The following is a 22,855-nucleotide window of genomic DNA, read 5'->3' as shown; positions in this document are numbered from 1 at the left end:
AGTCCAATACAAAGGATTTGTAAAAATATTATTTCATAGACTTGTCAATAGATCTGTCCGTGGACTAGAGAATAGTGTTTTCTCCATTAGTATGGAAACAAATTCATCGACAAACTAAACCATAAGCTGGCTCGGTACTAATAGACTAGTCGGTACTAATAGACATATTAGACAACAGCCTATTGCATAGACTATATAGACTCCTCAAGATATTCAATAGACTTCCATTAGAATAGTTTAGATACAAACTAATCAATAGATCATTTTAATGACTAATCAGTAGACTGGTACAGGGATTAGTCAGTGGTTTAGTCAATAGATTAATTATTTGAGAAGCGCATATACTATTCGATGCACGTATACACATATTAAACAATAGCCTAACCCATAGACTACTTAAGAGATTAGTAAATAAACTATTCAACAGTTTAGACCATAAACTAGTCTATAGGAATGTTAGTTGACTGGTCCACAGACTATATTAGCTTATACAAAGATATGTTTAAAACTTTATTCCAAATTAAACAACATAAACATAATTGCTTTAATATACATATTTATAGAAACATTACATTTAATACCACAGCTATTTAATCTTTATAATGTAAACCATATCTATTATCCAAATTTAATTGCAAATAAGGACCCATAACACTTATAAAAGTTAAAACACGATTAGAACTCTTGGGAGTAGCTGATAAAATCTCTGCTGTACGACAAGGATGTAAACATATAAATGGTCGAAAATATATAGGATGATCCATTTGTGTTAAAATTGACAACATATCTTGACGAGAGTACTCAGTCTCTTGATTATGTTGAAATATAGTCCATAGATTTTCCAAAGACAAAGGTTTACCATCTAGAAAAGTTTAAGAGAAAATATTTAAATAAAAATGTAATTGATTTATTAAAGCGGCATTTTCTCTACCATTGGCATACGCTTGCAAATATAATATGGGCACTTGATAGGATATCGAATAGACAATATGATATTCAATTTGTATTAATTCCTGACTTACTGGATGTGTCAGTTTTTTAATATATTTAAGAAAAGATTGACCTTCAATTTCGGGATTCTGGAAGAAAAAAAAAGTGGAAATAGTATAAAGCAGACAAAATCAAAAATATTATACCTTAACTTTCCAGCACCAAGTATCATCCAATTGCTTTGAAATCTCCAAAAACTCTAAGGATTCCTTTGAAAAATCCTCCCAAGTTAAAGTATCAATAGATGACATTGTTTATATTGTATTATTTATTTAATATTTTTTAACTTTTATTATAATTTCCTACAAAAAGAAAAAAACTATTTGATAGTTGATTTTGGATCTTTTTCTATATACCAAAGATCTTTTAGTCGCCTTGTACGACAAGCAGATCATACTGTGAGCATATTCTTTTCTTCTCTAATCCCTGCTCACGGGGACTGCCATTAATTGTAACAAGTAAATTGTTTAATTTTTTTTAATCAATATTTTATTTTTAGCATATTTTGTTTAAAACAAACTTTTGTATTATAATTGCAACATAAAACGTTCTAAGAGAAAGTTTTGATTTATAATAAATGCAAGAAAATATAAATAAATTACATTATTGTAAAACTATATACTTTGTAGTTGTAAGCTTATCTGATAATTTGTTGTTTCGCTAAAAGAAACTCTATAACAAATATCACATTCTCTGTGATTTTTTTTTTCGTTTTTGATTTTAATTTCATTTTTCACTATTCATTACCTTCACCGCACGAATGTGGCGATAGCATGTCATTGTTGGCATCTTGCAAATGTTCAGTTGGTCGTATTTGTAAAACAGTTACGGTCGAGTTTTTATCATCGAATTTACATGTAACAGTTACTTCGCTTAATTGAAATGTAAAAATTTGTGAATTATATTTGGTACGTAAATAAACTGAACGTGGATCGGCCTCTAGTATGTCAATGATACATTGTTTATGTACGTTTAATGTTTGTATTTGTGTTTCGGCACGTTCGTTGAAAGTGACCGTTAGACGATGTGGCGCTTGTACCCATGAGGGTACTTTAACAGCTTGTGGTGGTGGTGTGGAATGTGGTGTAAAGTTTATGGGGGTTTGAACTAAAGATGTGGCACCCATTAACTCCATTTCAGATTCTTCACCATCAGGTTCTTGTCGAAAATTGTAAAAGTCAGATGTTGGTTCACAAGGACCAGTTGATGTGCGACCTGCGGAAGAAAAATTAATGAAACATGTTTAAAAATATGTAAGACATAAAAGAACTATTTATCTATCTATCTATCTATCTATCTATCTATCTATCTATCTATCTATCTATCTATCTATCTATCTATCTATCTATCTATATATCTATCTATCTATCTATATATCTATCTATCTAACTATCTATCTACCTATATATCTATCTATCTATCTATCTATCTATCTATCTATCTATCTATCTATCTATCTATCTATCTATCTATCTATCTATCTATCTATCTATCTATCTATATATCTATCTAACGATAACTTCAAAATCTACAAGACATTTTAAGTTAACGTAAAAAGTTCAAACTATTTAAATGGAAATTACTGTAAAATATGTGCTGCCAAGTTTTTCTTACTAAGCTGTCAATTTATTTAACAAAACAACCACCTGTAGTTTTTATTGTTTACAACATGTATTTGGGCATATTTCCCCAAAAGAAATCTTATCAATATTGCAAGATTTGGACATTGGACTAACAAGCAATTGGAGTAAAAACAATATTAAACATTTTCACGATAAACTTTTAACGAGGTCTTGTTATTATATCCAAATTTTGAAGGACAAAGAAACGTTAATATGCAAAATAACGGTAGTCTAAAAGGTAAGACCTTATTTATAACCGGCGCTTCCAGGGGAATTGGTTTGGCTATAGCGGTAAAAGCTGCTCGTGATGGTGCCAATGTTGTAATAGCTGCTAAAACTGCTGATCCTCATCCAAAACTGGCAGGAACTATTTATACAGCAGCTGAAGAAAGTAAGTTTCTTTAATTACCTATTTAGTTTCGTTTTAATTAATTAAAGTATTGTTTAGTTGAAAAGGCTGGTGGAAAAGCTTTAGCTTGTATTGTAGATGTGCGTAATGAAGAGCAAGTGAGAAATGCCGTTAAAGCTGCTGTGGATAAATTTGGTGGCATTGATATTTTAATAAACAATGCTAGTGCCATTTCATTAACTGGTACTCTGGATACAGAAATGAAACGTTATGATCTTATGCATAATATAAATACCCGGGGAACCTTCTTAGTGTAAGTGCTCTATAGTAAATTGAGAATATAATAATCTTTCTGTTTCTTTAAATAGATCCAAGGAATGTTTACCGTATCTATTGAAAAGTAAACACGGACATATTCTGAACATTTCACCACCCTTAAGCATGAAACCTATGTGGTTTAGTAATCATGTTGCCTATACTATCGCTAAATATGGCATGTCTATGTGTGTTTTGGGTATGGCTGAAGAGTTCAAAGATCAAAATGTTGTCGTCAATGCTCTATGGCCTCAAACTGCTATACACACAGCAGCAATTGAAATGCTTAATGGTCCGGATAGTTCTAAATATGCACGTAAACCTGATATAATGGCTGATGCTGCCTATGCTATATTGTCTAAAGCATCAACTCAGTCTGCTACCGGTCAATTTTATATCGATGAAGAGGTTTTGCTTAAGGAAGGTATTCGTGATTTCAAACAATATGCCTGTGATCCAGCAAATGCTGATAATTTGCAACAAGATTTCTTTTTAGATAATGTTGTATCAAAGTTGTAAATAGTTTTTAGATAATTTTTATTTAATATTTAGAATGTATTGTTGCATTTTTGCATAAATTGTATTGTTGTTAGCAGTGCTTAATACAGGCGTGAATAAAAGCATTTTTTTAATTTGGAAAATGGTGTGACTAACTATAGACTAGAATAATGGCTAGGTTATAGTCTAGACTATAGACTAGACTATTGATAAAACTTTAACCTAGAATGGCCTATAGAATTAATATACTAGACTAAAGACTAAATTATAGATCTGACTATAGTTTAGACTAGGATAAAGACAAGACAATAGCCAAAAATATACTCCAGACCCTAGTATTTAGACTAGACAATGACAAGATTATAAATAGACTAAATTATTGACAAGATTAAAGACTACTCTATACTAGAGACTGGAATATAGACCGACTATAGAGTAGGGTTCTATAGTTGAAACGAAAAGTCGACTTTTCGACTTTTTGCATTTTATGAAAAGTCGACTTTTCGACTTTTTGCATTTTATAAAAAGTCGACTTTTCGACTTTTTGCATTTTATGAAAAGTCGACTTTTCGACTTTTTACATTTGGTTAAAAGTCGATTTTTCGACTTTTTTCATTTAATTAAAAGTCGATTTTTCGACTTTTAATATTTTATAAATAGTCGACTTTTCGAGTTTTTCGAGTTTTTCCGACTTTTCGACTTTTTCCGACTTTTTTCGACTTTTCGACTTTTTCCGATGCCAGAAGCGTAAATTTATAATGTTGCCGTTTAACATTATATTATTATTATTTATTATTAATAAAAAAATTTATTTATATTTTTTTCTATTTGTTCAATTTCTTTTAGTTTTTTCCACTTCTTTCTATTTTCGACTTTTTTCGATTTTTCGACTATTTTCGACTTTTTCCGATTTTTTTCGACTTCTTTCGACTTTTTCCGACTTTTTACGACTTTTCGACGTTTTCCGACTTTTCGAAATTTTTCGACTTTTCGACTCTTTCCGACTTTTCGACTTTTATTTACAAAGTCGACTATTCGACTTTTTTCATAGACGATAGTCGAGTTATCGACTTTTTTGGGACAAAATAGTCGACTTCGACTTTTCGACTTCTTTCGACAAAAAGTCGATTGTTCGATTATTAGAAAGTCGATTAATAGAACCCTACTATAAGGTAGAATATTATATAGATTATAGACTTTATTTTTCACGAGTTTTATTTATATATCAATATGTTTGATAGATATTTGTTGACAAATATATCAACAAATATACAAATAGGTTTTAAATCAGGATATATTATATTCAATAACATCTCGACAAATTCTAGAATTTTTTAAAATTAAAATTCCAAAAAACCCCCAAAGAAATTGTATTTTCTTTCATGGGATTTTTACTAGGTAAACATTACAAATAATATGGCAACATCTAGATGTTTTGACAGCACTATCTACTTTTGTTGTTGTTTTTGCAGAATTTTACATCACCTTATAAAATGCGCACTGGACAAAAACAAAACATTCTGTGACAGCAGAAGTCTTCTGTCAGTTAATAAATAGAAATAATAATAAAGTGACAAAAATTAGAAAAAAGAAAAACTTTAATAAACAACTAAAAACTATGTTAGAAAATGAAGCAGAACATTTAAAAACTCAACTAACTGTAGCACGCAATGAAATTAATAAATTGCGGTAAGTTTTCCATTTTGCAAATATGAGTATATGTAAGTATGTTTTGTTTATGTAGTTATTTTTTATTTATGCCGGCCCAACTCTACCTCCTCAACAGACAGCAAGTACGAAGTTTGCAGCATAAACAGCGCAAGGATATCGATAGTATAGACCGTTTGTTAAAAAACTATCGTTGTGAAGGTTGTCGTCAATTGGAAAACAATCATAATCAAAATGATGCAAATATCTGTAGCCCAACAGCCACCACGACCTTGACCATCAGCAACAACTCAGCCGACACAACAGATGTAATATCAATGACACCACAAACGACAACAACAACAACATCATTAGCGGTGGAGAAGAAGTCCCATAAGGTATGTATAATAATAGTAACAGACTACAAAACATAAAAATAAAAGATGCGCGCACATTTATTTTTAGAATTTTATTTCTATCTTTATTTTAACACATAATAACAAAAAGGTGAAAAAAAGAAGAATCTTACAACCTTTGTTTTTTTTCTCCGTTGTGTAAATAGGATACTTTTCGTCCCATTGGCATTATACGTACATGTTTCCCTGAAAAGCGTGCAGTACCCCGACAATCAAGTGTAGGCGGACGTTTGCGTGGTGTTATTGAATTAAATTGTGATTTATTTACGAATCCCGAACATGCTCTTGAAGGTCTGGATGAGTATTCACACATGTGGGTGATATATCATTTCCATAAGAATACATCGCATCCAAAGGCAAAGGTAGCACCACCTCGTTTGGGTGGAGAACGTGTAGGTGTGTTTGCAACACGTTCACCTCATCGCCCGTGTCCAATTGGTTTGTCATTGGTGGAGATAGAAAGAATTGAATCGTCATTTATTAGTTTTTATGGCACAGATATGGTGGATGGTACACCAGTTTTAGATATTAAACCATACATACCATTTTATGATTCACCCATAACCATGGAAACAGGTAAGAATATTAACAGACTAAATGTATGCATGTATGTGATTGTGTATGTTTTAAAGAACTTTAAGCTGTAAATAGATATATAGATTGAGATAGATAGATAGATAGATAGATAGATAGATAGATAGATATATAGATAGATAGATAGATAGATAGATAGTTAGATAGATAGATAGATAGATAGATAGATAGATAGATAGATAGATAGATAGATAGATAGATAGATAGATAGATAGATAGATAGATAGATAGATAGATACATAGATAGATAGATACATAGATGGATATATAGAAAGATAAATACTTTTTGGATATACATAAATGGATGGATAGATAATTACTTTTTTGAACTAAATTAAAAAAAAATTCTTAAGAATTTATATATTCTTCGATTTTGTTGGAATAGTAATATAATTTCCCCATTTGACCTTTACAAACACAATAATTCAGACAAGAAAATTATCTCTAAAACACCTACAGTAGGGTAAAATAGCTCTTTGCTATGATGTAGCATATAAAATCAATTATATTTTCGTTTTTTTCTTGATACAACAGCTGATTCGCTAATATGTACTTCACTTTTAAGGTTAACTTTAATGATTGTCTAAATATAAATGGCAAAGAAAAAAGTGGATAGAAGAAAATTAAATTGACCATAAACAACATCTTATTGCTCTTATGATGAGTCATAAAAACAAAACTCACTTTTGTTTTGCACTAACAACAGCAGCACAAAAAAAGTTCAAGGCTATTAATGCAATTTCATTTGGGGAAACAAACGAAAACATTAACAAATGAAATAACATTAAGGAATTCCATGAGTAGTATAAATGACAAAATTAATGATTACAGGTTAGATTTTTTTCCAAAACGGTAACCACTCATCAACGATAGACACCCTCCCCCACATTTGCATTTGAAACAAAGAACAAAAATTTCATTTGTTTTGACGCATACTATAGAATATTTTATACATATACAGCAAATGTTACACACAAAATTTATAGTGGTGGGGGATAGATATAAATGATCTAATTATAGATTTTCCAAAAAAAAAAAATATATAAATGCGAACAAAAATCCGAAATTTTATATATTCTATAGAGAGACCACCACACTTTGCAAGACATTTAAATATTTGAAGGTTAAGAATTTGATTAATTTTTTTCCTTTGTGGGTTTTGTTGTTGGTCACCGGTAGTGTGATTAAAATGAGGTTTTAAGTTTTTGTGTTTTTTTTTTTTCACATGACCTTTGTCTTGCTGCTGATATGAATATGAATTAAAAAAAAGGTTTAACTAAAATAAAATTGTTTGTATTTTTATGATTTCCTTTATTTGATATTTTTTATGTTTTTACTAAAAGTTAATAAAAAAAAAGAAAAACATTGTTTTCAACAGATTTGGTTAGGTTTTTTCTTAAAGATTTTTTGTAATTTTTTTGTTCCAATATTGTATTTTCTGGTTTTAATTTATAAAAAATAATTGTAATAAAGTGGTAGAGGTAAAAGTATTGAAGCTTCCGAAATGAACAAATAGTTATGAAGTACGATGATGATAAAATAGCTAAATTATAAAATTTATATATAGAAGGGTTGGTTGGTTTGTTTGGTGTTTTGTGGTTATTTTCCAAGGGGTTTTGTATTGTGGGAAGTAATAAAGTCTATTTCTGTTGTTGATTACATAAGTTTTGAATTGAATTAATAGACTAGACCAATTTTTCTCTTAACATTAACATTTAAAAACAATTTTATGAAAATATATATATATGCCTTAAGCCTGCATTTTCATTTCTCTAACATGGCAATGTTTTGAAATTGGAAAGCCTTTAAATGGAATTATTCATAGTCTTGTGAACCCCTGGGGTAGCTACGAACAGCTATTGATGGTGTTTATAATCCCCCTTAAATTAAACTGAAGTGATGATGATTTTGTATGATGTTTTTGTTTGTTTTTTAATGGTATTAAGAATTTGCTAAACATGTGGGTGTTTTTGTTTTCTTTTAAGGAGATTCTCTTTTCTTTTGGTTAAAGGAAATCTCCTTAGCTTTTAATATTTTTTTGTATTGTATTTTGTTGTGTACTACACTTGTTTGTTTTTTTAAAGTTTTCATTCAATTTAACAAATTTCTTCTTACTATTATTTGTTTAAGCTTATTGTTGTTATATGATTAAGTTTTAAAAATAGTTGATTTAGATAGTAAATCATGCTTACTACTTAACGCCCAATTAAACAAAAACATTCATCCGTTTGTTGTTAAAAAGTCCAGAAAATCACCGTCTCTTCGTCATCGTTCCTTCATTTCATCCAAACAGAAGAAATATGAATTGTGTGTTGAAACCCCCCTTTATGCAGCAACGCTTTTATATGTATAAACATCCTTTACATCCATCAGACTTGCACACACACATGTAACTTGGTGGCATACTTTTTAACGTTTAAGTCACTCAACGGATGTGGTAGTAGATATTATAATAATAAAAAGGTTGTTTAAATTTTATAAGTATATATAATATAGTAAAAATAATGGTTTTTTGTTTTGTTTTAAATAACATCCCCCTCTAATGAAAAAAGAACCTATCGCGTCTAAGCCACTGGAATTTCTTCTGGTTTTTTGGCAGCTTCAGCAGTCTCAGCGGGTTTAGCGGCACCAATAGCGACTTCTTCGAAATTTTCTACCAAATCGGGTACATCATCGTCACCAGCATTGGCGGCGGCACCGGCAGCACCAGCAGCGGCGGCACCACTCTTGTTGGCCAATTCACTGGCAATCTTTTTCAATTGTGTAATATCTTGGGGACCCAATTGTGTTAAAATACCTGGTAACATTTCAGAAATCGACTTGTTCTCGCCATGGCCAGTAATGGCAAAGGTGTTGGTGGGCAATGAAGCTTGAGCCTTGGGATTGTTGAAATGGATGACGGTACCGTCATGTTTGATAATGTTGACCTCCTCAATGCCGGGTATGGTGTTGACCGATAATTTCTTCAATGATGATTGCAATTTCTTATCATCTGTAGCGGGGGTGGAGTGTACGATCTTCTTCTTACGACGAGGAGTACCCTTACCACCAATGCGCACTTGCGCTTGTAACTTTTTCAATTTTTCGGCATTCATCTGTAAGTAAACATAAACAATTAGTTATTTTCGCAAATTTTTTCCATTTATTTTAATAAATAATTACATTTTTATTTGATTTTTTGAGGACGGTGCGTGAGAAAACACGTGCGCCAAAAGTAGAGTCAACTGTCAAAAAGAAATCGCCATTATGCTAAAAAATTCTAGCAGTCATTAGTCTAGCAAAAATACACCGTATTTGTTGGTGTAAAACGTAATTCTAGCAGTTTTTTTGTAATAGATTTGCACAAAAAAGCCGTTGCTACAGCGTTAAAATAGTACAGGGTTGAATTTTGCTGAAATATAAAAAAACCATTGAAATGTGTTTATTAGGTTTGAATTTAAATTGCATTTAAAATTAAAGTAATAATATAATTTCTTTGAATAAATATTTTATCATTGTTTAATCTTTTTTCATTATTTTTAATTGATATTTTGATTAAAACATTACTTTAGAAAGTTGTTAGTTTGACATTTGACTTTTGCATGATATGGCAACTTTTTCTAACAGCTGAGTCACATTTACTTTATTTTGTACTTGATCGCAGGGATGGAAAGTTCAGTGCTATATGTAAATGTAACTCCAACATAATACTTATTTATCAATCCGTAAGCCAGTAAATAACTAAATTAATACGTTAAACTACAAACTAATCCAAGGAGTTAATAATACAGACTGGCCAATAAGCCAAACAATGGATTAACAGAAAGGCCACTACATAGACAAGTCAATAGATTATTCTAAAGACAGTAGTCTAGTACGTAGTTTAGACCCTAGATCAGGCTAAATTCAGCTTTGTAGACTAGTGAATATAAAGTAAAAGCCGAATACTATGTTAGTACTTTTAATCCAAAAAAGTATAATTTTTCATAAAACAAGTGCTATTTTGAAATTACAATTTTCCATGCCTGTCATATATATCATACATCAAAGTGAAAATTGCCTTCGAAATAGAAAGAAAACTAAATAATCCAAGATATTTTGTAAAGAAAGCCGTAGTTTTATTATTTTTACACTAATTTAGATTATATAGCAACTATTTTTGATATAGTTACTTTTAACCAAACATTGTAAAGTTTTATTTACTACAAAGAAGAGAGCAAACAAAGAAAATACGTTCACTTTCATCAAAGCGAAGTTTTTTTTTTATTTCATTTGATAAATTTTGCATTTGTTTTTCGTGTGCGTATCAAGAAATATACGAGAAGTATTTATTAAGCAGCAGATACTTTTTTTAGAAAGTTCTATGACCTTTGATTATATAGCAGATATAGTATAATGAAGTTTTTAACAAGATAATCTATTTTCTTTATCATTGTAGATAACTGCCGGATTCTTTGTGTTTTAAAACGCTAAATATTTAATCATGGATGCAGAAAAATCAAGCAATAGCTCTTTTGAAGATCTTTCAAATCTTAATGAGGCTGATATGAAGGCAGCATCCGAGGCATTATTGGATAAGGAACGGCAAGCCGGTAGCGAAGCTACTGAGGCATCAGCGCCCGCCGTAGACTCCGACAGTGATAGTGGTGCGCCTGCTTCTGTGGGCGATGAAGAACCCTGTGATGTTTTGGGTAATGGTCAGTTAATAAAACGCGTTATTAAGAAATCGAAGGTTGAGAAGAAACCACAACGTGGTGAATTAGTGACAATAAGTTTTACCGGCAAACTGGACGATGGCACCGTTGTTGAGAAGGAAGAAAACTATCAAGTACATGTTGGTGATTATGAGGTAAAGTTTTTTTGTAGTAATGATAAAGTATTTAAGCTATATGTTGTTGTTGTAACCTAATCAAACGATCGCAACTGTACAATGTTCTTTTTTATTTTTAGGTCGTTCAAGGTCTTGATATGGTTGTACCATTAATGAATATAGGTGAAGTGGCTGAAGTTAAAGTAGATCCTCGATTTGCCTATGGTTCATTGGGTTTAAAAAATGACAAAGAACCTGCTTTAAGCATTCCTCCAGAAGCAACAGTAAGTGTTTATACAGATTCCATAGACGATCACATAATGTTTCTAAATAATTGATTTGTTTATTTACTTATATTTTTCTTTATAGATAACATATGAAGTGCATTTAATCGATTCTAAATATGAAGATTTTGCTGACTTGAAATCATTTGATATACGCAAAAAATACGGGTTAGTATTTCAAGAAATATATATTTAACTCAAACTAATTAACATTAATTTAAACTTTTTTTAATAAACAGCACCCGCAAAAAGGAACGTGCTAATTTCTGGTATAATCGCAGTGAATTTAGTACTGCCATACAATTATATAGACGTGCTTTAGAATATTTAGACAATCGTGATGGTGATCCTGATGCTGAATTTGACAAAGAAGATATTGAGGTATAAAATACTCGTAATATAAAATGTATAAACAGGCAAAATGTTTATTTAGTAAATTGTTACTTTTTCAGCTTTCAAATTCCGAATTACAAACTTTATTAGATGATCGATTGATAGTCTATAATAATTTGGCTATGGCACAAATCAAAATATCAGCTTTTGATGCCGCCTTAAAATCGGTAGAACATGTTTTACGCTGTCAACCCAATAACTCGAAGGCTTTATATAGAAAAGGCAGAGTGAGTGTAGAGAAATGCATAAAAGAAATTTGTATGTTATTTTAATAACTATTTTGTTTTAGATACTTGAGGGTAAAGGAGATACCAAGGGAGCCATTTCACTTTTACAAAAAGCAGCTACTTTAGAACCAGAAAGTAGAGCAATACAACAGGTATTTTTCAAAATTCAACAATACTGAAAAAGCTTATAAACTTTGATCTAACTTTAGAAAAGTAAAAACAATAATCTGGCCTATAGACTAGAATATAGATGAAATTATAAATAGGCTTTAGTAGACTTTAGTGCAAACCATAAATTAGTCAACAGTCGGGACTAACTTACAGACTACAAACTATAGACTAGACTATAGTCCAGACTATAGGCTAGCCTATAGTCCAGATTATAGTCTACAGTCCAGACTATAGACTAGATTATAGTTCATGCTTTAGATTAGACATTAGTCTAGACTATAGTTCAGATTATAAACTAGAGTATAGTCCAGACTACAGACAAGTTTATTTTCCAGAGTAAAGACTAGACTATAAACTAGACTAAAGACTAGCTAGCTGGACTAGATTATACACTAAACTAAAGACTAGACTATAGTCTAGAATATAGACTAAACCAAAGATTACACTATAGACTAGATATAGACCATACTTTAAACTAGACTATACACTAGACTATAGACTAAACTATAGGCTAGAGTTTATAGACTAGACTATATACTAGATTATACAGTAGACTATAGAGTAGGCTATAGACTAGACTATACTATAGACTAGACAATGAACTAGACTAGAGATTAGACAATAGATTTGAAAATACACTATAGACTAGATTATACTCTAGACTATAGACTAGACTATAGACTAGACTATAGACTAGATTATAGACTAGACTATAGACTAGACTATAGACTAGACTATAGACTATAGACTAGACTAAAGACTAGACTATAGACTAGACTATAGACTAGACTATAGACTAGACTATAGACTAGACTATAGACTAGACTATAGACTAGACTATAGACTAGACTATAGACTAGACTATAAACTAGACAATAGGCTAGACTAAAGACTAGACTGTAGACTAGACTGTAAACTAGACAATAGGCTAGACTAAAGATTAGACTATAGACTACAATATATTAGACTATAGTCGAGATAAGGGTTCTATAAATCGACTTTCGAATAATTGAACAATCGACTTTTTGTTAAAAAAAAGTCGATAACTCGACTATCGTCTGTAAAAAAGTCGAAAAGTCGACTTTGAAATAAAGTCTGAAAAAGTCGAAAATAGTAGAAAAATGTCAAAAATTTTAAATAAGCGGAAAAAAGTCAAAAACTCTAAAATAGTCGATAAAAATTCGAAAAAAGTCAAAAAGTAGAGAAGACGAAAAAATCGACTATTTATAAAATATTTAAAGTATAAAAGTCGACTTTTTTAAAATGCAAAAAGTTGAAAAGTCGACTTTTAACTAAATACAAAAAGTCGACTTTCCAGACTATTTTTTTATTTTCTATATTGTTTTACAGGACTTGGCCAAGCTTATCATTAAAGCAAGACGTGAAGAGCACAATGAAAAAGAAATGTATCAAAAAATGTTGGGTCAGGCTAAGAAATTGGAACAGAAAAATAAACAACCTCAAAAACAACAAACTGTGGAAAGTTCTAAGGTTTGTTATAAAGTATACTTCAGTCACAATTTGTTTAAACTTTTTTTTTCCTCCCACAGCTAAAATTACTCGGCTATCTAATGGGTTCCATATTAATCGGTGTTGCTGGTGTAGCCATTTATCGCTATAAATACTAAACAACAACATTTGCAGAAAACAAATAAAATTAACGCAACAAATATAATTTCGTTTTTTATTTATAACCCCAAAACTCTCAAAAACCAAACAAAGCAACAAACCAACAAACAAATTGATTAATTAAATTTGAATGCTCTTCATCTACATTACATACATACATATATATATATATATATATATATATATATATATATATATATATATATATATATATATATATATATATATATATATATATATATATATATTTATAAAAAAATATCTATAAAATATTAAATAACTATAATAATAAACAAAATGAGAAATTAATTAAATTACCTTATAGTTGCTGCTATAATTTGTCGAGTGATTGATACTTTTAGGCCTAAAACTGCAATGATTCACATTATTATATGTAATAACTAGTTTATGTAATTAGTTAAATATTAGCTGTGCTTTTATTTAAACTCGCTTCATTATATTTATTATATAAAATATGTATATTTTTATTATTTACTGGGAAATGGTTTTAATTTAACATTTTCATTATATATTTCATTTACTATAGAGTTATTGAGTCTTGTTAATTTGTTTTCTTCTTCATTCATACAATGACACATATCTTTTTGAGTTGATTTTTTTTTTGTTCATTCCAAGTTGTGAAAGCCTTTATTTAATTACATAAAACACAAAAACTTTTTTTATAAGTTTAATATTCTTTAAAAAAAACATTAAAATGGAGAAAGATTAAAAATATGTATGAAGTTGTTTTCTTTTCCTTCTGATAAGTATTGTTTAGAAAATGTGCCAAATTTTTGTTTAAAAAACCCACCTGTTTGAACTATGGGAAAAGTTAAAAGCTCGTTTAAATACATGTCGTATATTATCAACACAAATCTATAAAATCTTTAACATCTTAACATATAAATTTGTTTTATTAATTTATAATTTGTTTTGGACACGTATATCAAATAATGCTGATTGGAAATATAACGATTAGATATGAATTTCCTGGGTAATTTTCAATGCTACTGTAGGTATAAATTAAACAAAAAACAAGCCTTTCTTTTATACCTACAATAAAAATCAAATCATACAAACCTCTTAGGGCGGTTTTTTTACTCATCAGTTAAACGAGGCTTAACTTGCTGTTAGATTAAACTCGGAACAAATTCAGGCGGTCTTTAACCGATAATTGTGTTTTTCAGTTTTAGATTTAAGCTCAGTTAACTTTGTTAGTATTGCCAAGTTTTCACTTAAAAACATAAACAATGAACAGCTGTTTTTTGCAAACAACACTTTTGTAAAATGGGAAATTTTGGAAAAATGTTAAATAAACATTTAAAACAATAATTAATGAAACAAAACAAATCAGAAAATTGTAATTTACTTAAAATATTATGTTTTTGTTCTTGTTCGAAATCATTGTTTTATTGTTTTTGTTAATTGTTTTTTCTCACTTATAACTTGAGTTTAATTGGCCAATTACACTCAGTTAAACTAAGATAATAAGTAACTTAACTGATAACTGAAAAACACGAAACATATATTAAACCAGGTTTAACCAAAGAATGAAGATTATCTTTATCAGAAAAACTCGCCCTTAATATCTTGAATGCTGAAATTCTTTCTCTTCTTGAATGTTGATATTTTTCCTCTCTGTCTCTTTATAAATCAGAAATGTTTAGTCAAAATGTTAAACAAAAAGGTTAATAATAGTTTAAATTTAAGATTGTTTTCATCAATTAGTTAAAACAAATACTTTTTTTATAAAAACATATTTAAATCTACAAATTTTTCATGTTTACTTAACTTATTAATCAATTAAAGGCCTTATTCGATTACTTTCAACACTCCAAAAGCTTGTAAATATTTCCTTAAATTATTGTAAATTTCTTTTTAACAAATTCAAAGCTTTATTACAACAAACAATTATAAATTGCTGCTCATATCTGTAATACCTATATTCTATTGTTGTGTGTAAAAGCTTTTTTTCTTTCTTCTCTGTAGGGATATTCACAGATCGCGTCTTTAACATTCTAGACTAAGGTCCAGACTATAAATAAAAATTATTATTCAGTCTATAAATTAGTCTAAATTATAGACTTCTAAGGAAGTCTATAGACTTCACCTTTCTCTAGTATATAAACTAGAACATAGTTCACACTTCAAACTAGAACATAGTCTACACTAAAGACTAGACTATAGCATATACCAAAGTCAATAGCTATGCCTATAAACTAAACTATAGAGTTTAGTTTAGATTATACAGCCTAGATTATAGACTAAACTATAGCCCACAATATAGTCCTGACACTAGACTAGTCTACACTAACGTGCAGTAGGAACGCAGTCCTTAAAGCGCTAGACAGCAGCACATGGGAAATGGACAATGAAACCTTGATGGCAACATATAAAACAAATGGCCCGTCAGTGGTCAATTATGCTACCCTAGTGTGGTCTCCTCAGTGGAGAAACATGCAGAGCTGCCAAAATGCTGTCCTACGGACTGTAACGGGCTACATGCAAATAACCTCGAAGAAGTACCTACACGAGGAAACGAAGGTCCTCCCAGTCAAAGAACATAATGTCATGCTGTCTAAATAGTTCCCCGTGGGTTGTCACCGGAGGAGTCTTCCCAATATTAAAATCACACAGTTGGATACTCCACCGAGGCATGTCAGGGAGGACCTTTGTGCATACGATGATATGTACAAAATCCCTTGGATCGTAGTTCGTATACAGCAACTTTGAACGACATTCATAGAGATGCCATCAATACCGTGGTTTCAGGTTACCGCATGAATGTCCTTTTTCTTGGAGATCGCCCACCGCCTTATTGTAGAAATAGAAACGAACTTTTGCCGCAGAACACAAGAGTTGCTCTGGTATGGAGCAAATATTTTAAAGTTTGAACAGTTACAACAACAACTAAATTGTAGAACATACTACTAAACTTTAGACTACACTATTGTCCCCACTATAGACCACAACATTGTCGAGCCTAGAGACTACAATGTAGTGAATACAATAAACTAAAATATAGTCCACACAATAGAATGGAACATAGACTAATTAATGACTTAAATATAGTCCAGGCAATGACTAACCTATAATCTAAACTATAGATTTGAATATACGCCAGACTTGATGATAGTGTGCACTCTTGGCTAGACTATCATCAGCACTTTTGACTAGTCTATAGTTCATACTTTAGTCTAGGCTATAGTGCAGACTATATATATTCTATGGTCTGATCTATACACTATAGACTGTAATCTTTTAGAGACGGAAACATTGCTCAAATTAAGGTCTATAGACTAGACTATAGAGTAGACTGTAGTCCAGACTATGGATTAAACTATAGTCAAGACCATAGACTAACCTAAAGTTTAAGCTATAGACTATAGGACTATACTATAATATGAACTATAGACTAGAGAGTCACTAGACCATAGTATGAACTAAACTATAATATGAACTATAAACTAGACCATATTATAAAATATAGACTAGACTTTAGCCTGCACTACAGGCTAGACTATTGTCTGCACTTTAGACTGGACTAAAGCCTGCATTATAGACTATGCTATAGTCCAGATTATAAACTACATTGAGGTGTATTACAGAGAAAAAACTTCAGTCTATACTAAAGACTATATTCCATACTGTAGTCCAGACTATAGACTGTAGTCGTAACTAAACAATAGTGCATTACAAAGATAAAACCTCAGTGTATTCTAGAGATTAAACTACAATATATTAGATTATAGGTATGTCTAATCTAGGGACTAACTAAACATTATTTTGTTTTATAGAAAAAATTTATGTAAATGTTAATCTGTGAATAGCCCATTAGCTATTATTGTATATTTTAAAAAATAAAAGCAAAACTCGTCAAACAGGCAGAAAAAAGTAATAAAATAATAAAGATGACAAAAACACAAAATACAGAAAGAGAGAGAAAGAAACACAAAGAAAGTGAAATATTAAGTGTTAGTAAACAATTCATCAATGTGCTGCTGTTCAGATTTGGTTTCCAATTTTTTTTTTAATAAAAAATTGCAAATAAAACATATTATTTAATAAACTCCACGGTTCGCAGCAACTTTATGGGATGTTTGTTGCCACTGTCATAAATAATTTATAACTAACCTAGCGAACTGTTAACTAACATTGTTATCGTCTAACACACTATGTTTTACAACTAGCGTCGATTTTTGTTTAAAAAAAAACAATTTCAATACTCATTTATTTAACTATATGTTTCCTTGTGCAAATTCTTAGTTGTCGTTGATCTGGGAACTGAAACGTTACTATAAGTGACTTTAAAATAGTTAAAAATATTTTCGTATTTTTTTAAAGTTTTTTTTAAGAAAAATAGTTTTTAATGTAAATCTCCAATAATGCAAAGAACAAGTGTAAACACGAGTACATCATCGGATATTGATGGTTAGTAATAAAATATTATAAAATTTTGAAGAAAAAGTAAAAAATTTGTGAAAGAAAATAAAAAAAAGAAATTACATGCCATTTGTTTTGTTTACAATAATAAAAGAAAAACAACAACACAATTGTATTAGGTTAGGAACAGTGTGACGTAGTGCAGGCGGCTGCCGTTATTCAAAATGTTATCGAGTGAACAAAAAAGCAACGAATGTAATTGCAATCTTATAAATGAGAATTAAATTTATTAATAAAACGTGTCATATTATAAAATTATAATAATATGTATCTATTATAATATGCAGCAAGTTAATACATGTTTTAAAATATTATTATATTTATAATAAATTAATTTTAATAATCGTGTTTGTTGTGTTGAAAAATAACGTTAAATTTTAAAAATTTAAAAAGTGCTGCATAACAAAATATCTGAATTTTTTAGAAAATTAAAGGGTTCTCTCGCCTTTTTTCGAAAAGTCGATGTCGACTATCGTTTATGAAAAAAGTTTACTTTGTAAATAAGGTCGAAAAGTCGAAAAAAGTCAAAAAAATAGGGTTCTATAAATCGACTTTCGAATAATCGAACAATTTTTGGTGAAAAAAGTCGAAGTCGACTATTTTATTCCACAAAAGTCGATAACTCGACTATCGTCTATGAAAAAATTCGAAAAGTCGACTTTGTGAATAAAAGTCTAATAAAGTCGAAAAAAGTCGTAAATAGTCGAAAAGTCAAAAAAGTCAAAAAAGTCAAAAAAGTCGAAAAAAGTCGAAAAGTCAAAAAAAGTCGAAAAGTCGGAAATTGTAGAAACAAGTCAAAAATTTTAAAAAAGGTGAAAAAACTCAAAAACTCTAAAATAGTCGGAAAAACTCGAAAAAAGTCAAAAAATAGTCGGAAAAAGTAAAAAGAAGTCGAAAATAGTAAAAAAAAGTCGAAAAAAGTCGGAAAAAGTCGAAAAGTCGAAAAAAGTCGGAAAAAGTCGACTATTTATAAAATGCTTATAGTCGAAAAGTCTAAAAGTTGACTTTTATTTAAATGAAAAAAGTCGAAAAGTTGAAAAATGGACTTTTCATAAAATGCAAAAAGTCGAAAAGTCGACTTTTAACTAAATAAAAAAAGTCGAAAAGTCGACTTTTCGTTTCAACTGTAGAACTCTACAAAGAAAGTCTAAAAAAGTAAAAAATTCGAAAAAAGTCTAAAAACTCGAAAATAGTAGAAAAAAGTTAAAAATAGTCGAAAATTTTAAAAAAGTGGAAAAAAGTCAAAAACTTTAAAATAGTCGGAAAAACTCGAAAAAAATTAAAAAAGTTGAAAGAAGTTGAAAATAGTCAAAAAGTCGAAAAAATCGAAAAGTAGGATAAAGTCGGAAAAAATCTAAAAGTCGTCTATTTATGAAATACTAAAAGCCATAAAGTCGGCTTTTGACTAAATGAAAAAAGTCCAAAATACGAAAAATGGACTTTGCATAAAATGCAAAAAGTGGACTTTTTGTTTCAACTATAGAAACCTAGTTGACACTGTGTGACAGTAACAAATTACACAAAATGTAAAGACCTGGTTCACACTGGGAAACTTTTGATTTTGTGTGTTAGAAAAAGAGATGGTTGATATTTCTTTCTCTTTCTCTCACGCACAAAAATCAAAAGTTTCCCAAAAAAAAGTTTCCTAGTGTGAATCAGGTCAAACTGGTGTGTTTTACTTATCTAGTACACCCTTTAGTTAAATATGTGTAAAAATACTAATTGGAAAGTGAAAAAGATTTTCATTCAAAAAGGACGCTGCATGATAAATTCTATGTTTAAAATAGTAGCAGTTGAAGAACAAAAAGTATCACAAAGTTTAGTCTAACAAATATTCATGCTATCAGGATCCTATATGTATGATTTAGTGTATTATTTTAGTAATGAGTGCAAAAATATTTAAATAATTACAAACTCTAGTGAGACTTGCTTTATTTAAGAAAAATAAAAATTTCAAATATTATAAAAGTGATGTATATTTATTACTTGATGTAAATTTATTACTTGTAAAACTTTATAAAGATGATAGACATTTTTACCTTAATTATTATGCACATTTTTGTATACATACACTGCGAAAAATGCAAGAAGTAGACTTCAAAATTTTCACAACTTTATTAAAAAATATCAAGAAGCTTCAATCGTCTGACTATTGAAAATACTAAAAGGGTCGAAAAAGGAAGTAGCTAGATATGTGAAATTTGTTTTGAAGAAGTTTTCTGGCATAAAATTGAACAATATTGGCCCGGACCGCTATCCCGGAATAAGATCTAAACAGTAATATATAAAATTATATTGTAAAACTCTCTTCTGACTCTCCTTAACGTTTTTTAACTCAGCACCCATTTGTCATTGTTATATATTGACATTCGAAAGATTCCAAGACATTATAAAACATTCCTGGAATAGTAGATTGGATTGTAAAGTACAAAGGGCCCTGTGGCCAAAATTTGATATGGGGCTACCAAAATAATTATTGGACTGGATAGATGTAGTCTAAGAATTCAGATAGGGATGCTAAAGGGGCAGTGCTCATTTAAGTCCTTTGTCATTAAGTGGGACAGCAATATACCCGACTATTGCAGGTATACAGAATCTTAGGCTGAAATGTCTAAGGAATAGAATCCATGATGATAATGGGACAATATTGCGGGTTTTGACCCTTGTAGTTTAATTGGTTTTGGAGTTGGTTACTTCTTCGGCTGAGCATTTTAAGGGGACAAAGATCCTCTCTCTCTCACCAGTCTTTAAAGCATTGACCGATAATTATTTCTATCCTTTTATTTATCTTTTTCTTTCTTTCTAGTTTTTCTTTTTCTGTTTTTGAATCTCCAATCTTTAGACTTATGGTCCCCGAGTGGATATGCAACTTCTCTGGTGCATAACTCTTCTAAACCTAACTTAGCTTAACAGTTTAATTCGTCATAAACTAGCTATACAAGAACCAAAATCACTTTACAAAAAAGGATCAGTATATACATGACCCCATTTCTTATATATGACTTTCTCAAAAAAAATTAGTTAAGTCACAAAATAAATCGTTAAAATAATAGTCCATACCATATCTTGGTCCTAATGCTCTTAATAGTATATAATATAAAAATATATCATAATACAATTTAGCATAAATCTACAAAGAAAAGTTTCCCGTAATAAACTATTTAAGAAATAATAGAAGGTATCTTAGATTCCCAAACTATTGGTTAACAAAGACCTATGTCAATATATAGCTCACATGTAGAAATTAACTTAACATTCTCGACTTAAATTCATGTTGATTAAAAATTCGGCATAATTGTTATAATATTATATTTCATTCGTCATAGCCAGTTCCAGCTTTATATAGTTTTGTTACGAAAAAAAGTCTATTGTATTTTTATTGATGTATGTATGAATTAATATCATAAAATGTGACCTGAATTTCGAATTAGGGTCTAAATCATAAAACAGACTTTTGATTTCTTTCATAAATTTGTATAAGTGGGCGTGATTAGTTAAAAATGACAAGATAATGAAATGATTTTTTGCAAATACTCTTTGAAAGAAAAAAACTTTAAATCAAATACTTTTACTTTTATTCAATTGAGAAAAGAAATTTTAAGAAAGATATTACATATCTGATCTGTAGTTAATATATGAAACCTCAAGTGATATGAAGTAGAGTTTATTCAAAAACAATGAATTTTGAAAAGATTGGTCATATGAGATATGTTCTTTTTTATGGTTCCAAAAGGACTTCAATAGAAGATATACATACATATAACAATTATTTTTAGAAAATTTCCGTAAATTGGCCTATAGTGTTTTAAGCAAAATCTTCACCATGATATTTCCCAATTTTGTTTTTTTTTATATAAAGTTTTGTGTTTTTATAAAAACAAAAATTACCCACAGAAAACCGTCATAAATTTCCTGTTACCAAGAGTTTTTTTAATTGCCAAAAAAAATTGACTTTTAATATTTACAACACAGATATTATGGATTATAAATTATATTATTTAAAAAACAGCCCAACAATATTAAATAGTTAGTTATTTTTTTAATATATTTTTAGCAATCCACGCTATTTTTAAAGATAATTATAGTAACTTGACATAATAAAGTACTTAGTTATCAAATGAGATTTAAACATTATGTTGTTTTTTGAAAAACTTTTTTTGGAAACTAAATTAATGGTTTGGGAAAATGTTAATAATAAATAAATAAATAATAATTTTCAGCTTTCGTTCTATTGAAAAAAAGAAACAATACATTTTATGAAGTAATTATTACTTAAAGGTTTTGTTAAGAAATAATTGGACCCGGAACCAGACTGCTGGACGCTGTCCTTGTTTTTAATTGTAGAATAAATATGAAATTTTCCACTTGAACTACTATTTCAAATAAAAGATAGATAGATAGATAGATAGATAGATAGATAGATAGATAGATAGATAGATAGATAGATAGATAGATAGATAGATAGATAGATAGATAGATAGATAGATA

The 22,855-nt window shown here is 29.6% G+C and overlaps 6 protein-coding genes across 8 annotated transcripts; 3 read left to right on the top strand and 3 right to left on the bottom strand.

Moving 5' to 3' along the window:
- Positions 1 to 539: 539 nt before the first annotated feature.
- Positions 540 to 1,394, bottom strand: LOC111689686 (ubiquitin-like-conjugating enzyme ATG10). The gene is made up of 3 exons (XM_023452157.2): positions 1,137 to 1,394; positions 932 to 1,079; positions 540 to 862 (listed from the first exon to the last, which is right to left on the bottom strand). Exons 1-3 carry the CDS (start codon positions 1,239 to 1,241, stop codon positions 591 to 593), a joined length of 525 nt encoding a protein of 174 aa, XP_023307925.2. The 5' UTR covers positions 1,242 to 1,394; the 3' UTR covers positions 540 to 590.
- Positions 1,395 to 1,726: 332 nt separating this feature from the next.
- On the bottom strand, positions 1,727 to 2,757 carry LOC111689685 (tRNA (adenine(37)-N6)-methyltransferase-like). Its single transcript, XM_046954202.1, has 2 exons — positions 2,727 to 2,757; positions 1,727 to 2,205 (listed from the first exon to the last, which is right to left on the bottom strand). Exons 1-2 carry the CDS (start codon positions 2,755 to 2,757, stop codon positions 1,727 to 1,729), a joined length of 510 nt encoding a protein of 169 aa, XP_046810158.1.
- On the top strand, positions 2,660 to 3,917 carry LOC111688873 (hydroxysteroid dehydrogenase-like protein 2). Its single transcript, XM_023451380.2, has 3 exons — positions 2,660 to 3,003; positions 3,061 to 3,274; positions 3,330 to 3,917. Exons 1-3 carry the CDS (start codon positions 2,826 to 2,828, stop codon positions 3,793 to 3,795), a joined length of 858 nt encoding a protein of 285 aa, XP_023307148.2. The 5' UTR covers positions 2,660 to 2,825; the 3' UTR covers positions 3,796 to 3,917.
- A 1,363-nt stretch (positions 3,918 to 5,280) lies between these two features.
- On the top strand, positions 5,281 to 6,484 carry LOC111688869 (tRNA (adenine(37)-N6)-methyltransferase-like). The gene is made up of 3 exons (XM_023451374.2): positions 5,281 to 5,463; positions 5,561 to 5,819; positions 5,984 to 6,484. The coding sequence occupies exons 1-3, from the start codon at positions 5,393 to 5,395 to the stop codon at positions 6,482 to 6,484; spliced, it is 831 nt and encodes a 276-aa protein (XP_023307142.2). The 5' UTR covers positions 5,281 to 5,392.
- A 1,360-nt stretch (positions 6,485 to 7,844) lies between these two features.
- Positions 7,845 to 9,752, bottom strand: LOC111688876 (transcription factor BTF3 homolog 4). Its single transcript, XM_023451382.2, has 2 exons — positions 9,594 to 9,752; positions 7,845 to 9,526 (listed from the first exon to the last, which is right to left on the bottom strand). Exon 2 carries the CDS (start codon positions 9,524 to 9,526, stop codon positions 8,996 to 8,998), a length of 531 nt encoding a protein of 176 aa, XP_023307150.1. The 5' UTR covers positions 9,594 to 9,752; the 3' UTR covers positions 7,845 to 8,995.
- Positions 9,753 to 10,421: 669 nt separating this feature from the next.
- Positions 10,422 to 14,001, top strand: LOC111688872 (peptidyl-prolyl cis-trans isomerase FKBP8). Of its 3 annotated transcripts, none has more exons than XM_023451379.2 (9): positions 10,422 to 10,510; positions 10,849 to 11,259; positions 11,361 to 11,504; positions 11,590 to 11,672; positions 11,744 to 11,885; positions 11,957 to 12,124; positions 12,187 to 12,276; positions 13,646 to 13,786; positions 13,846 to 14,001. In XM_023451379.2, the coding sequence occupies exons 2-9, from the start codon at positions 10,894 to 10,896 to the stop codon at positions 13,921 to 13,923; spliced, it is 1,212 nt and encodes a 403-aa protein (XP_023307147.1). In that variant the 5' UTR covers positions 10,422 to 10,510; positions 10,849 to 10,893; the 3' UTR covers positions 13,924 to 14,001. The 3 variants fall into 3 exon arrangements, with proteins under 3 accessions (XP_023307147.1, XP_023307145.1, XP_023307146.1); XM_023451377.2 differs by having other exon boundaries at positions 10,440 to 10,709; XM_023451378.2 differs by having other exon boundaries at positions 10,440 to 10,734.
- The last annotated feature ends 8,854 nt before the right edge of the window (positions 14,002 to 22,855 follow it).

Source organism: Lucilia cuprina, chromosome 6 (assembly GCF_022045245.1).
Source record: "Lucilia cuprina isolate Lc7/37 chromosome 6, ASM2204524v1, whole genome shotgun sequence".
Lineage (NCBI taxonomy): Eukaryota > Metazoa > Arthropoda > Insecta > Diptera > Calliphoridae > Lucilia > Lucilia cuprina.
The sequence above is the reverse complement of the archived record's forward strand: the minus strand, read 5'-3'. Positions and strand labels throughout refer to the sequence as shown.

Excerpts from the sequence above, each read along its gene's own strand:
- LOC111689686 (XM_023452157.2), bottom strand. The coding sequence starts at position 1,241 with ATGTCATCTATTGATACTTTAACTTGGGAGGATTTTTCAAAGGAATCC. Across the intron at positions 1,080-1,136 it reads CTTGGTGCTGGAAAGTTAAG|AATCCCGAAATTGAAGGTCA; the intron begins GTATAATATTTT and ends TTTTTCTTCCAG. Across the intron at positions 863-931 it reads TTTGCAAGCGTATGCCAATG|ATGGTAAACCTTTGTCTTTG; the intron begins GTAGAGAAAATG and ends AAACTTTTCTAG.
- LOC111689685 (XM_046954202.1), bottom strand. The coding sequence starts at position 2,757 with ATGTTTAATATTGTTTTTACTCCAATTGCTT. Across the intron at positions 2,206-2,726 it reads TGTTTTTACTCCAATTGCTT|GTCGCACATCAACTGGTCCT; the intron begins GTTAGTCCAATG and ends TTTCTTCCGCAG.
- LOC111688873 (XM_023451380.2), top strand. The coding sequence starts at position 2,826 with ATGCAAAATAACGGTAGTCTAAAAGGTAAGACCTTATTTATAACCGGC. Across the intron at positions 3,004-3,060 it reads TTATACAGCAGCTGAAGAAA|TTGAAAAGGCTGGTGGAAAA; the intron begins GTAAGTTTCTTT and ends AGTATTGTTTAG. Across the intron at positions 3,275-3,329 it reads ACCCGGGGAACCTTCTTAGT|ATCCAAGGAATGTTTACCGT; the intron begins GTAAGTGCTCTA and ends TTCTTTAAATAG.
- LOC111688869 (XM_023451374.2), top strand. The coding sequence starts at position 5,393 with ATGTTAGAAAATGAAGCAGAACATTTAAAAACTCAACTAACTGTAGCA. Across the intron at positions 5,464-5,560 it reads AATGAAATTAATAAATTGCG|ACAGCAAGTACGAAGTTTGC; the intron begins GTAAGTTTTCCA and ends CCTCCTCAACAG. Across the intron at positions 5,820-5,983 it reads TGGAGAAGAAGTCCCATAAG|GATACTTTTCGTCCCATTGG; the intron begins GTATGTATAATA and ends TTGTGTAAATAG.
- LOC111688876 (XM_023451382.2), bottom strand. The coding sequence starts at position 9,526 with ATGAATGCCGAAAAATTGAAAAAGTTACAAGCGCAAGTGCGCATTGGT.
- LOC111688872 (XM_023451379.2), top strand. The coding sequence starts at position 10,894 with ATGGATGCAGAAAAATCAAGCAATAGCTCTTTTGAAGATCTTTCAAAT. Across the intron at positions 11,260-11,360 it reads TACATGTTGGTGATTATGAG|GTCGTTCAAGGTCTTGATAT; the intron begins GTAAAGTTTTTT and ends TTTTATTTTTAG. Across the intron at positions 12,277-13,645 it reads AAAGTAGAGCAATACAACAG|GACTTGGCCAAGCTTATCAT; the intron begins GTATTTTTCAAA and ends ATTGTTTTACAG.